The sequence below is a fragment of the Syngnathus floridae genome, chromosome 17 (assembly GCF_059516105.1).
Source record: "Syngnathus floridae isolate MCC-2025c chromosome 17, RoL_Sflo_1.0, whole genome shotgun sequence".
Lineage (NCBI taxonomy): Eukaryota > Metazoa > Chordata > Actinopteri > Syngnathiformes > Syngnathidae > Syngnathus > Syngnathus floridae.
Genome location: NC_142429.1, coordinates 7,038,382 through 7,053,682, shown reverse-complemented (window position 1 = coordinate 7,053,682; position 15,301 = coordinate 7,038,382). Strand labels below are relative to the sequence as shown.

Genomic DNA, 15,301 nt, shown 5'->3' with positions numbered 1-15,301 from the left:
AAGATGGATACTGGGAACCGGCTCGGGCCGTGTCCCACTTGTGCAACATCAATCCCGTGACTCTTGACTCTAGCGCTGTGTTGCGGATGTGTGTGCGTGGATGTGTGCGCTCCCAGCAGCTCTCTAGTGCCTTCAGAAAATAATCATGGTGGAATAATTGCTTAAATGTTTGACAAATGAGCCCTTTCGACCTTTTTTTTTTTTTTTAAATGGCAAATGCTTGAAATAATCATTAAACTTTGACGCCATGTTCCGCTCGCATTAGATGCTTTGAGAAATTGGGCAGAATTCCATCCATCAAAACAGACACTATGGATTTTTCCCATTTTAACATCTTTACTTGATAACATACTGGCGGATGAAATTTAGCAGACAAAATCTCCAGTTTGTTTTTGAAGGAACCAGATGAACGGCTCAAACGTTGCCCTGGTATGTCTCTTCAAACCCAAATTTCTGAAAGCCTTTAAAATGGCAAATTATCCAACTTGAGAAGAACAATGTTGGCAAATTGAGGCAATTTCTAAAAAAACTCTTTGAGGCTCTCTGCACACGAGGTAGGCCCATTCTGGGAACACTAACGACTGACCAATCAGAGAGACCCTTCCTTGACTGTACTTGCCTGTCACTTCCTCCCACGATTAATCAGCCGCTCTCCTCGACATGCTCACAATGGAGCGATCATTATAGCCGTCGTGTTACACCTTGCCTTGACAGTGCGCCTTTATCTCCGCGCAAGCTAATTAATTTGCTTGCCATCGAGCTGAATGTTGCAGAGCAGCCACAGTTGGCTTGTGCTGAACGCAGCCGTTGGTTCCCATTGTGTGTGCGTGTGTGTGTTTAGAAGGGGGATGGGAACACCTGTCTCAGGTTGCATCCAGCTCCCGCCATGTTTTGACTTGATTTAGTTTTTTTTGTTATGCTTAATCATGATGGGGCTTGCGAAAGCAGCTCCATAAAAAATGTGATGTCATCGCATAGCAACAAGTGTCACGCACCATAAATTCAACTAGATGCTTCAAATCCTCTCTTGGAACTCGTCCAATTCATCTTGTCGATATCTGTGCGGAAGGAAGGCGCTACGAAAACTTCACATATAATATTTTGGGTGGCGGCGAGTGTAATTATTTGTTTTGTGAGGATTCTTGCCAAGTGCCCCTTCTCCCCCCCCCCCCTCCCCTCAGGTAATAAGAGCTACTCGGCTGCATATCAGCCACCAAGCTTGAGGATTAACTCCCGCTCTGCCCCCGTCTCTTTAACGCGAGATACATTTTTACACAAGTTAATCCCTGGCTTGGACTCTCTCTCTCCTTTTGTTTTGACTTGGCTTGATGGACGGCGAGAGCGCCGGGCAGAGGTGGCCAAATGACTCTTCTCTGGCGGCGATGGCCCCGATGAGCGTATTACCCTGACTAATGGGGGGAAATATATATCGCCCGGCTTCTCGTAAATTTGCACGTTGGTGTTACGCGAGGACAAGAGGGCTTACGATCCAGGGTGAGCACCCTCCACCTCCCTCCCACTCCCGCCTACTCTTGTAACTGTACTATGAGCTTGCTGCGCTGAGGCTATGAGATAACCACTTTCCATTGTGAGAAAAGCCTGTCGGAGCTTTTTTTTCCCCCTCTCTCTCTCTCGCTCTCTGGTAGGAAAAATATAAAAAGCTTCAGCCGCGATTGCAGAAATAGTTCTGTCACTATAATTAGATGTAAACAGTCAAAGCAGACGCTCGCGCTCGCTCCATCTCGCCGGCCCGTGGCCTCTTGGGAAACGAGATGTGTTAGTGCGTGTGACAACCGCGTGTGTGCGTCACTTTGCCATGCACCGGCGAGTGTATGACAGCATGAGACAATGCCCGTCGAGTCTGGCTGACTGGCTGACTGTCTGACTGTCGGTGTGTCCTTGAGAAAATACACCATCTCACTCGGCCCCCCCTACACGGCCACCAGAAGGGAGGTCAGCGGCTGCGCTCGGCGAGCTGGGAGAGCTAATGCATGCAGCGCCAGCGGACAAATGCACATCTGTTGCCGAGCCCTCCGTCGTTTGCCTCCACATCCTCAGGACATGCTGCAGTGTCCGAGGGAAAAGGCGGTGTAGCTTAGCGGCCCCATGGGACAAAAAAGAAAACCTGAGAGCGATCCGAGAGAGGACAAGCGATGAGTTGTTCAAGGATAGATGTGGACGAATCACCAAAGAACATGCAGAAGTGAAAGAATTCAGCTTAAAATCCAAAATGTTTTATTCTAATTCTAATGAAAGTTAGCAGAAAATCAAGACAGAGAAGGAAAAAGAACGAAGACGACCGAGCAACAAGTCCCCTTTGGATTGAGGACAAGACAGCTGGTTAGAGGATCTCCTGAGACTTATTAAAACGGAATTCCTGATGCTAATCTTTGTTTTCTCACCAACGGCGTGACGCATCCTTAAGAAGCATCTCGCCATGTATATTTAATGGCAAATGGCAGCATATGTTTAGCGGCGCAACCTCTGCCGGCCCTCAAATTTGATTCTTGATATTTTGGACTTGTGCGAGAAGTACTTGCTGGTCGCAGCAAAAAATGCACTTAACTGGAGACGCTTTATCAAGCTCATTATCTTGAGTGACACACGCAACGACAGCCCTCCGTGCCGTCATTTGTGAACGAAAGCGACGTCCTTGCGCACGCTGCAAAGATAACGCCGGCCTTTTATTTTTACAAAGTTGCCTTTCGAGAAAAGATAACTACCTTACACCCGCTGGAAGGAAATTCTGCTATTGTGGACACGAGCAGCACACGATTTAAAAATATGAATAAAATGGTCTTGTGTGAGCCAACCCTGAAATCTTTTACCCTCATCCAGATCCACCCCCGTTCAATTCAGGCCCTCCACTCCCTGAGTTTTGCGGTTCAGTCGTTTTTTGCTTAATCCAGCAAACAAACAAACAAACACACGGCCACCAAAACCTCCCAAGAAGAAAGCAAACACACGAACAACTGCTGAGCTGAATCCCATGTATGCAAAATAAATTCAGATCCTCCCCCCTTCTCCCGCTTGGTTGGTGGCCTCTAGACATGCTGCATTAAGGGCTGAAGTCCTGATGGGAGAACTCTTCCCGCAGATCCTGCAGGGACCGACTGAGACGTTGGAGGGTTAACAATGCACCTGTCTGGGCCTCCAAATCAACCACAGGGTGCCTGGCTCGAGTCATGCCGTCCTGGAAAGCGCGCACACACACACACACACACACACACACACATGCGTGCAAACCTCAAGTGTTGTTTCTCGCCACAAATCTGCCGACAACAATAGGGCACAATGGTCCCCCCTCTTTGTGTGTGTGCGTGTGTGTGTGTTCCCGTCACTGAGCGCTTAGAATAATACATTTGAAATTAAAAAACAAGTAATCTGGATTTTCCGCATGAGCCGTTAATAATGTCCAACAGCTGTCACCCGGACGCAACGCTGCCACTCGTTGAGGTGGACCGGCCAATCAGAAAAGAGCAGTTTGGAAGAAAAAAAAATCTATTCACTGTGCTGTAATATATTTCCAGTCCTTTTTTTGTTGGTCATGGGAAGTGAAGAAATACTTTGCAAACCCAGCTGGATTCTTCTCTCCTCCGCGCCGAGCATAAAAATAGATGAGGGCTACGCTTATGAAATTCAGCGCCCTGAAAGCTGATACAAGAAGCCGCTAGGCCGACCGCCGCGCTCGGCCGTGGGTCTCCTTTGTGTTTTGGCGCGGCGTACACGCCCCGTGCTCCGGGCCAGCGGGCTTTGTGGCAACACGCCAAGCGGGGGGAGTGTGGGTGGCGCAGCGTTTCAAGTGCCCTCTCGGAGGCGGCGAGGCCACTCGCTGGCCAAAATCCTTTTTTGCCTTTCGGAGAAGAGTTCTTGAATTTTAGCTCATTTCATGCTAGTCTTCTGTTAGACTCAACAGCGCCTCTGCTGGTGGCACTCTATTTTTACCTTCCAGACACCATTATTCAACAATTAATGGGTTATTATGGCCATTTCTAATCTTAATGGCAACAATCGGTCATGTGCAGGCGGTGGCAATCGATGAGGTTGTGCCATTTGCCGCCAATCTAATGCACTCCACTGAGTTGTAGTGCGAGGCAGGAAGACATTTCGGTCGCCATTGTAAATTACTTGGGTTCCACTGGGAGTGTTGGGGGGGATGGCAGAAACGCCAGCGAGGTGCCATTTTGCCCAGGTTTGCACTTTGCGGGGTGGATGCGTCAGTGATGTCATCTCGCCAAAATCACGCCACCCCCCCACCCAACCTCGACTGGAGCCAAGGCGGAAGGGCTTGTTCGGAGTCAAACCCGAATGGATTTTGGCCCGAACCCCATGTTCTGTCAGTGCAGCTGCTGAAGCGGGGTTACAAATAGCAGATTTCATGTAAAACTACAACGTCGATAGAAATGAATGCGTGACTTTGTGAGTCATCATTTGTCTTCAAAAGACTTTGAGATTCAGTTAAAGACAGCGGCACTAGTTTTTTTTTTAAGTCGAGTAAGTTGTCGCTCGATCAAATCTGTCATCATTAATTTGTCTTTGTCGTGTGCCAAATTTAAGGTTCTAATAAGCTTCTGATCTGCTGCCATTGGACTGAAGTGAAAAGTCAATGGAGCACTTAAGGTACTGTAATGCCCTTGCATGATCATTTTTAGTGGTTTGTTGAAGTAGTACAAACAGTCAAATACAAAATGAAAAGAGTCACAAAGCTGCTGTGGACCACAACTCACACTCAGACTCTCACACGCAGACGAACTGACTCCAGATGTTGCTATCACTCATAAGACCACACCCTCAAAAATACTGCAGCACGTACATTATTTACAGCATAAAATGTATTTTATTTTTCGTTAAAAAAAAACAACAACACTGACTGTTTGGTCCAATATTTACATGATAAAATGTATTTTCTTTTCTTTATAAAAAAAACAACACTTTGGCTATTTGAGAGACCCAATGTGCAACTGGAGGCTTTTATTAGATAATCTAAACTACCCTTAAATTGCCCGAAAACACTGTAGTGTGCATGCCAGGCCAGTAGGTGGCACTATTAAAGGCCATCTCGTGAATACCCTTAACTGGAACTAACATGATGTCACAAAACGGCCGAATTCGACATCGTTTTTATCGGTTGTTGTAAACAGCCCCGGTCACAATCGACCCATAACCCGTTCACTCGGCTTGATTCTTTTTAAAGGCTCGGGTCGTAAGCGGCCCTTTTGCTAATCCCTCCAGACACCTGTGTTTGTCTTTGAAGCGTCCTCAGACCCACGGGATATTCCAGCAATGAGATGTTCAATAAAAGTCTCAGTGAAGTTATTTATTCCCCTTTGGTTAAGGGGAAAAAAAGTGGGGGAGAGCGAGACGGCAGACAGCCCGGCTAACCTTTGAAGGGGGAAGCTGCCTCGAACGTAAAAACTGGGAGAATGACAGGGACATCCTACAAGAGAACAATAAAGGGGGTGGACGGGGCTGTTTTTTATCTTTAACAGCAGCCGTAAAACACACGCACAAAGCCGGGCTGGCCAACAATGGTCCAGGGCTGAGGGGACGGCGGCTCGAGCCCAAGTGGCAGGAAGGCCGCCGCTTCCCAGACACAGGGCTCTTCCTGCAAAGAACGGCTTGCGGGAAAGGGAAGCGAGGGGAGATGCAAAGGAAGTGGAAGTTTGAGCGTGCGGGATGACACAAATATGACCTCTCGCTACAGATCCCCCCCCACCTCACCCCTCCCTCCGCCCCACAGCTGCCTTCACACGAGCACACCTCCGTCAAGGCGCGGCGATTCAAACAATATGGCTGAAAGACGAGCCCCCTGCCATAAAGGCCGGCAGTAAAGGCCGCTTCCAGCGCGTCCCCGCCACAGCCAAGTGCAAACTGTCCCCCAAGTCAACAGACGATAGCGTTACCCCCTTCCGCCACCTCGTCAATGGACTCGCTGAATTCGAGCGCATTAAATGACTTTACAACTCGGGGAGGAAAAAGTTGATCCGCGGTCACGTTCGGCAATGCGCGACCGTAAACCGGCCACCTGGCACGCGTCTCAAACGCTCTTAAAATGAAAATGAACTGACAAGGTCGCAGTGTGTTTTTCTACAATTTTAAATTCCTGATGTAATCCGGTGTTTTCACTGTTTCGTGTCAAATTCGAGTCCCTGGTGGCCAGATCCAGCCCGTGATCCAATTTTTTGTGGCCCACTGTAGCAAACAGTGTATCCCCTTCATATTTCTTGGCTGAAAATAGAAGTTTGTGTCCCTTTTAGCAGCTATTATTTATTAAAATGTACAATATGATCAAGTCATCCTCTAGAAATGTGATTTTTGATTGTAAAAGTTCATGGTGACAGAGGCTCTCCACGCTTCGCTTTTTTACTCAAACGGAATCATGAATATAGTTCAGTATTACTGAAAGTATTGCACACCTTATCGTGACACTTTTTTGTTCTACACCCACCTTGAAATATTCATCGTGTCTGTTAAATATTGATGTCAACCAGTGTGCGAGTTAGTCCCCGAGGGGATCCGACGCACTCTGCAAACAAGATACTCAGTGAGGCTAACGTCGCTAGCATATAAGACAATGGACGGGGACATGAATGACTAACAACGGACATCCTACCTGAGAGGTTTTGTTTCTTTGGGTTTTGGAACATGTATTTTTTAGGGTTGAGACATAAAAGCTACTTTGAGAGGTATTTTCACGAGGTGGATATGTTGAGTTAATGAGGGGCCAAGCCGCTTCACCTTGTGTTTTCGACTCCATTTCAGTTTGTTGTTGCATTTGCCATTAACTGTGGTTATCGTATTTTTTTTTTTAAAACTTGTACATGGACATCAACAGTAGAAATTTTCAGATAATTTTGAATGAATGTGGTCGTACAGGCTGGATGAACAGATCATCTTTAAGGATTGGGTATAATTGTATTTACATAGCAACAATAGCATTTGCAAAAAATTTTAGCTTAGCCTTTAAACTAACATGTAAAGTAAAATTGTCAAAAATATATCAAATTAAAATTACAAATGGGGCCACATCGGAACAATATAACTGCTTAGGATTGCTTTTGCCATGTTTAGTAAACAAAATGTATAAAATAACATCCTTCAATGTTTCTTTGCGCAGCCCTCGGTAGGAAAGGTTAAACCACCCCTGTCATAAAGCATACATTTTACGTTTGAAATCTCATTTTAAATATGATACAATAAATGTCACATAGATAATACAGTAGCTTGGCACTGCACGTGGTGCTGTAAAAGAAAGACGTGTGTCAGGTTCTTCTTTTATTTTTATTTTAAAATACATCACCGTACTTCCAATATTCCAACGGAAGAAATTGCGAGTGAGAGAGCTAAAAATGTGCGGAGAATTAAACGGGTTTTAAAGGCTGCACGGGGAGATAAGGTTCCCTCCAGTCACGCCCAAAAGTGACGAGAGCGGCGAGAACAATAAGCCACCTGTGTTCACTGCACTGGAGCGCTGGCATTTGCAGTCTTTCGTCTTGCTGCAGCACAAAAGATAGTCGGTCCATCCTTTTCTACGTGTGTGCGCGCGCATGTGTGTGTGTCATAAGCAAACATGAATGCTGAGTGATGAAAGGCTAATAAATTCTTCGCATTCCACATCATTTTTTTTTGGTGTGTGAACGAGACGATTTTTCAAATGCATTTTTAGCTCTTTGTTATTTAGCCTCTCCCGTGTCAGTGAAAAATACAAAAGATGGTAACATCGGAACAAATGGAACATACGGGTATTTTATTGGGTGTGGAGAAATCAATACCAAAAGTGTCAATGTTGATGAAATATAAATAATATATATAAATATGAAAAAAATATCAACAAAGAAATAGTGGCAAAAATCTATTCATTTTCTTGCCATCAAGTAACGCAGATTAAAGTTCATTTTGGGATCTTTTCTAAATGAATCCGCTGAGCAAAAATATAAACGCTTTCGTTTTTGATCCATTTTTCATGACTCATGAAGTGAAGAATCTGAGATGTTATCTACGTGCCCAAAAGGCCTATTTGTCACATAATTGGTTCTGAATCTGTGTTCGGAAGCGCTTCTGCTTTTCCAAGATCAAAATGTGGTGCGCATAATAACCTCCCCACAACAAAATGTCAACTGCCATAAATCTAAAAGAAAGAAAAACACTGTAATAGTACTATGAATACATTTTCCTCCCACCAACTAACTCTGAATAAACTCCCCAAAGTTGCATGTTTCCTAAATGTATACACAGAGGAAAAACATCAAATTTTGCATCTGCGTCTGTTTTTCATGAGCTCCACAGAAAGCAAAAATTGTTGCTAAATTGATAAGCGCTTGCTTCTCTTGCGAGGATAGTCCATCCACCTCGCAGGTGTAGCATGCTAACATGCTAAATTACGCAGCATGCTTATTGCACAGGTGTGCCTCGGCCGCCCACTCTAAAATATCCACAATTGCATACTAACTGGTAGCTTGTGAAAAGGGGAGCAAAAACAAAAGTGTTTAAATTTTTTCAGTTATAGATGCGCACAAGTTGGAAAAAAATGCAGTTGTCTCTGTAGCTGCTTTATAAATGATAAATTAACGCCATGTCAGAAATGTAAATACGCCCGAGTCACTTGTCAAAGCTGGCGCGTGCACCGCGAACACATTTGCACCCCGACGCTTTGAAGGCCAACACGGGAGGACGCCCCCCCTACCGCCACCCTCCACTCCCCACCCCCCGCTCACATAGGCAGCCCACGTCCACGAGGCGACGGCGTCAACGCAAAGTGACAAAGCGAGGTTTTGCATGCGCGGCCGCGACCCTCAGCGACGCATGCCCGAGACGCCTCGTCAACAATGAAGGCCTTGATTATCCTCAAACACGACACTTGATCCTCAAATGTGTCATTCAAAGAACACGGAACAGCTTTGCTGTCTTTTCTTAATGTATTTATGTTGTGGCGGCACAGAGATTAGAATGGGCGGAAGCATCAATAATCTTTGGGTTGTCGTAGGAACGGGGGGGGGGGGGGGGGGGAGCTTTTTGTTATGGGCTCACATTTTCTTCACAATGTGATCGAAATGTGGCCTTAAAGTGGCTTTAATTTGATCTCCTTATGCATGCAGAGACCCTGCCGTAATTACTTTGACAAAATATCCATATCACATTGCTATGACATCAGACGTCATGGGAAATAGTACCATTTGTAGCAGTCCAGTTTAAGTACCTTTGCCGATCAGGTTGCTATCTTGCGATATGTTAGCATACCAACTGCTAGCATTTTAGCGATTCACCATTTCTCATTACAAATAGTGACTGATTCCCAACCTATATGTCAATTCCATAGCTTGATGTAGTTCTACTCAAGTAGCCATTTTGTTAGCATACCAACCAGGTAGCATGTTAGCATTTAATCACTTGCCATTGGAAATTGGACGTGAATAAATGGCAAGATTTCAAATCCTTATTCATCTGTCACGGTATTTTCACTGCTCGGGTTGCTATGTTACGAAACGTTAGCATAGCAACTGTTTTTGTGTATTTCATCAGTTCCCATCAGAAATGTTAATCGATGCAAGAAATTATGTAAAATCCATCCGGCTTGGCACTTTATAGCAGTTCTCATTCTACTAGCACTGATATCATTGCTTATCAGCTCATGTATCATTTAGCAGTGGCGACTGCTGTATGATCATTTTCTTATGCAGATTGACAATATTAATTTCTTATCACATTAAAGTAAAATTAATTGAATAACATCACATAAATATCGTAACATAGATCGATTATCACGCCGTTGCGGTATCGCGATACTATTGGTATCAAACAACCATAACTGCTGCTCGCTGTTGGGTTTTAAAAAGTATTCAAAGGTAGTAAAAGAAAATTGCAAAAATGAAGGCCATTAAAAGGTATTGCGTTGCATTTTTACGAGGTATTTCATTTTATTCTTGTGTTGAAAGGTTTATCTGTCAAAGTTGGCGGAGTGCTGGGTTTAGGTTTTTAAAAAAGTATTAAAAAGATATTACATTTAACTAAAGGACTTCTGAACAACAAAAAACGTGATACTTTAGCTGCTATTTGAGTAGTCAACGTGTCAACAGCCACTCCCTGTATGCCTTGATAAAAAAAATAAAAAAACATTTATTTTTTTTTCCATGAAGCACCATCAGTATTGCGCTGCACCAACCTGCACACGCTTGAATAAGAGTTAGGCTTGGTGGACTAACCTGAGTGAGGAGCCATCGGTATGTGTGACGGGTAGTACTTCCCCGCGGGGAAGTGACCGGCGTGCTGCACGGAGCTGTGGCCAGAGGGGGCGATCCGAGAGGTGGCTCGATGCACCAGGGCGCCCCGCTCCGAGAGGAGGTGGGCCGGAGCCGCGAAGTCCCGTCCTTCCATTCCCGACAATGTCCAATAATCCGCAATCCGGATGGGGCCCGGTGAGGAAAATCAAACGCAGCCCATATAATAATCCTCTCCTGCGGTTGCGTGTGTTGCATTCAGTCGATCGCGGGGCTCATGCAGCCGAAAACGTCGCTCCGGATCATCTTTTCTGCCCAGAAAAAAAAAAGAAATGAAAGCAAAATGATGCGAGGCGAGTACAAAACAAGACATTAGTGGCGCTTCATTGAATTTAGACTGCTTGAGATTCCCTCTTCTTTTTTCTTGAGCGGAGATCCTAACGGGCCCTGCTCTATTGATCATGCCGACTTGAGCGTGCCTCCCCCGGTCAAGCTTCGCTCCACTGCACGCTTCTATTTCCAGCCGTCCCCCTCGCTCGTTATTCGGGTTTAAACAAGCACATTTTCGCAAATAAACCTTGAACCCTTCGTGCGTTCTCGTTCTATTGTCTCCTCTATGCTGATTTAATTGTCACATTTTGCAGTAATACCACCTAGTGTTTTAAATTAATTGATTAATTAAGAAATGAAGAAATGCAACGCAGCTCTTAAATCAGTCGGTCCCTAATTGCAAGATTTTAGAAAGTGTCACGTGAAAAGCGGATACATGACATTTAAATTCAAAGATGCGTCATCAACCTCTCAGTGTGTGTGCGCGCGTGTGTGCGTGTGTGCGCGCGTGCGTGTGCATTATAGTCCACTCTAACCATGCAAAAGACTTAGATGACATCGGGACATCAAGAGAAGCACGTTTATTATTCTCGCTATTACAATTGGACATTATTGCACAGCCAAGATATAAAATTGTGAATAAATTACCAAAAATATATACGCAATCGACTAGAGCTATAATCACATTTTCATGTATAAAATTACGTTTGCGCCCAGCAGGATGACCACAGTACATTTAATTGAATAATATAATATAAATATCGCTTGTAATTTATGTGCCCCTGAACCTCCTGCATGCGAGCCCCTCCACCTCCTCCCATGCATGACAAACACACACGCACGCACACACACATGCACACACACACACAGCTCCTGTGTCGTGTGCTTCATCCACAACAATAAAAATCTCCCACGTAGTCGAAAACATGATGAAAGGAAGGCAACGTGTAGTGAGCTACCGTGCAAGCACATGCGGCTTATATGCGCAAAAGAGTAAAGAAAATGGCCACTGCAAACATGACAGCTGAGATTGTAAGGGAGGTAGAGGAGGAACGAGGAGAGGGGGGGTCTCATTGGAAGCGAATGGCCGCCCGTCAGCTGCCTTTGTCTCGGCTTTGCTTGCAGCCATTAGCCCGCCATGCTGGCGCGTCTAAACACGTCATCGACATTTCTGCTAAATGCGCTGTTCAAATGCTGCAAATCTACAAATAGTCGATTTTTTCTTTTTTTTGGGAGCGGGGTTGTTCCGCGATTTTTTCATTTCGCCTTAAATGTGCAGCTTCGAAACGTCGAGAAACTGATCGATTTGTTTATAAACGTAAAAATATTCGACGCAGTTTAACATAATTAATTAAATTGCTGACAATTTTGGCGCATATTAGTAAAAGGGGTGAGAATAAAATTAATTATGGGGTAGTTTGTTTTTTTGTTTATGGCTCAGACCGAGCTGCGGAGACAGGCGCTCCTTCGCGACAATGCCGGCCGAGGGTGAGCGCACCTCGACTGGGGAGAGGCAGGAGCATGATTCGCTGCTACAGTTTCGACTTTTCTGATCACAGCAACCGATATTTTCTTTTTACACATTTAGTAACTATACTAAAGATACTTAAATTTTAGATATCTTTGAAAAAAACCACATTAAATAAATAGATTTAATTTAAAAACAATACGCCAGTGATAAAAATAATTAAATGCATGGTGACAAACATTTATTTTGAGCTGAATGCTAAGGAAGTCAAACAATCATAATAATGACATTTTACTATTTAAGAATGCAATTTTCAGTTCGTTGTATTAATTCATATTTTCTGCCCAATGTGAAGCCCACGCATCCTGTTTATTTTAGACTATTACACGTCACATTTGGATTTTAGAAAGATAAAAACAGCCGGTTATACAATAAAACGACGGGAAGCTTGCCCTGTATTTCTTTCCATTCAATTAATTTAAGGCAGCATAAAACAATAATATAAGAAGCACTACTTACTGGCCTGTTAAATTCCTGCATACGAATGAATTAAAATCGTACAAATCGCTGAAGGTGAGACTGCAGGCAAAAATGCGACGCCCATTGAAAGTCGCGGTGAAGCGTTCAAACAGAGGCAGGCCGGCCGAGCGGCTCCGGTATGTCCATGAGAGGTGCCTCGGAGTCGGGATGCAACGGGGACTGGGACGCTTCCGGCCTGGCTCGATCGCGCCTCCGACCTTCCAAGCGGCGCTTTTCTCTCCCGGTGCAACTGCGTGCCTGGCGCCCGCGCGCAGGGTAAACACGCGCTGCTATTGGTTGGATACCTGCATGCTAATGAGCAGCGAGGCCTGTGATTGGTCGATGGCGCTGGCCAATCGCGCGTCGCTTTGGCTGATCTACTCGGAGGGAAGCGGCAGATTTAAAGCACAGGATGCTTTTGTTCACAATGCTTGTATGCAAGACAGGGGCGTGCAAGGCACAGTGGATGCCAGGGGCCAGCACATGAGTGCGATGCCCCCTAAAAATGATTGATGCTTGTGTGTTGTGTGTGCCGATATCTTGCTGCCATATATCTTATAGCAGATGGAACATTTAATGCATCTGTTGTATTGACTGACCAAAGTAATTTTGCTGCCCATTCAAAATTTTTCTTCGGTTAGGTGGAGGAGGATTCGGGGGATGCCTGGGGCTGGGCTGACTTCCCCCCCCCCCCCCACCACCACCACCCCAGTGTTGTTTTTAGCAGTTTTAAACATCCAATAATTCGAAAATAGTATCAAAACTGACACCAATTTAAAAAGCGAATGGAAGTTTGCATATCTGGCCCTGTTGTGTTGAGATCTACTTGTCGTTCACACAAGGCCGCTTTTAAAGGGAGAAAAGCCGCTCGTTTACATGACAACAGTGTTCTGGAGCCTGAAAAAGTAAACAATTCAAATCCTATCAAATCGCAAGTATTTTAAAATAGCAGCGTTAGCATTTCAATGCAAAGGGTTACAAACAGTGCTCGTAAGTGTGGACACACCCGAGCCGCAAATTCATGCCGGGTGATGCAAATCATACATTTGACTTGGGAATTAGGAGTTGAACCAACTAGTCGACGTTTAATGTTTTAAATTGACTAATAATCACAGGTTTTACAAATACAATCCAATATTTGGCCACATGACGAAAGCTGCTGTTGCTGACGTGCTTCGTAACAGCAAAATGTTTGGCCAGCAATGCGTCTTCGTCTTTCTTCATCAACAGGTTTTAGATTTTGAATGATCCTGCCAACGCACCAATGAACTTTGAATCCGATTGCTGCGATGTCATCCCTTCTCACAGCCACTTTGTGTCACGTTACACTTGAGTATTGCTGTGACATATTCGTCTTCACTTCCCGTGCTTCCGTCTCAGCACTCGTTTTTATTCCACAGCAGGTTTCGAAAGCCGCCAGCCTAAGGCGAGTCGCCGAGTGAAGCGCGGCTCCAATCAATGATCGCTATTACGTGTTGTTTGTTTTTGCGCGGCGTCATACGCACTTGCAGTAGTGTTTACGTTCCATTTTACATGACTTTTATAGAGGTGGCTTCCAATTGCACGGCATTTTAAAAATCAGCATTTACTGCATGGAGGCAGCAATCGGTGTTGGCTAAATCAAGTCAAACCAGATGCGGTTCTTTCTATTAGACTCTTGTTTTATTTGTATTCATAAAACAACACGGAAAAGTGTTTCTACACATTTCTGCTTGTCGGATTCTTGTGAATGGAGCCTTTTTTTAAAACATATATTTTATTGCAGTTTTGACACGTGGGTCTAACCTGGAGCGCAAAGTCCGCCAAAATAAGCACAGAGGGGATTCAACATAAATATAATTTATAAATATGTGCTATTTAACTGAAACGATGTCAAAATATTAGGTGATATATTTTCAGGTCTCATTGCAGTTTAAAACATATTACCTACGAGTTAGCCTGGTAAAAGAAAAACACTTATTTTGTCAATGATAAATTTCCTTTTGGGAACTGTTGGGAAAACATTCTTCATGAGGCCAATTTTGTTTATTTAATCACCCAATAAAACGGGATTCAGTAAATAATTGGATAAATACACATCTATCCATACCTTTGAATATTTACAAACGGAATGTGTGCGTCGGTACACCGGCGCTGCTGATTGGCTGGCGCGCCTCCATCGTATTGTCAGTCACCAGAATGTAAACAAGCCTCTGATTGGCTGATGGCCAGTCCGCATTGGACTGCCTGCAGAAAAAAGGCAATAACTGTCCAGGCGGTTTCAAGGCGTCCCTGGAGTAGATGATGAAAAGGGATAAGAAGGGGGGGGGGCTGTTTCAAGGCGCCCCCCACCCCCCCACCTATCCAAAGGCGGACCCCCGTTGGCCCTGAAGCCAAACGAGTCAAGCGTGAATCAAAGGGAATCTACTGCAGAGCGAGGGGGGGAACGATAGCGTGGATATGAGCATTAATGGAGCTGTTCCTGCCACCGAAATCTGCACCGAAAATCGTTGCAAGCTTGTCGTGCGTGGATCGTTGTTGTTGTTTTTAAGTGAAGACGACGCGCGTGGAAACATTTCTGCGTGTTTTCGCGTGCGGCTGCGGCATGCATGAGGTTTGTCGCAGTGGGCTGGCTGGTGCGGTAGAATAAAAACAACACTCGGTAATTGCTCGCAAGTAAATAATTTGCACATTTGCGGTTTGGGGGTGGAAAGGAAAAGGGGGTGGGTGGTTGCACGGTGAGTTCGGGAAAAGACAACGCGAACGACATGCTTGTTGTGTGTGAGCGTGT

At 44.9% G+C, this 15,301-nt stretch overlaps 1 protein-coding gene and 1 long non-coding RNA gene across 9 annotated transcripts in view; one reads left to right on the top strand and one right to left on the bottom strand.

The window, feature by feature from the left end:
* Positions 1–12,784, bottom strand: part of bahcc1a (BAH domain and coiled-coil containing 1a) — a 46,452-nt gene extending 33,668 nt beyond the window's left edge. For 5 of the 6 annotated variants that reach the window (XM_088357868.1, XM_088357870.1, XM_088357872.1 and 2 more), the window contains exons 1-2: positions 12,532–12,784; positions 10,200–10,525 (exon numbers count right to left, since the gene is read on the bottom strand). In XM_088357868.1, the coding sequence (XP_088213994.1) occupies positions 10,200–10,371 (172 nt within the window). In that variant the 5' untranslated portion in view covers positions 10,372–10,525; positions 12,532–12,784. Of the gene's footprint in view, positions 1–10,199; positions 10,526–12,527 lie in introns of all 6 variants that reach the window. The other variant, XM_088357869.1, reaches the window with a different exon arrangement.
* The window catches only part of LOC148384054 (uncharacterized), a 102,201-nt gene that overhangs the window by 81,076 nt on the left and 5,824 nt on the right, over positions 1–15,301 (top strand). The window lies entirely within an intron of this gene.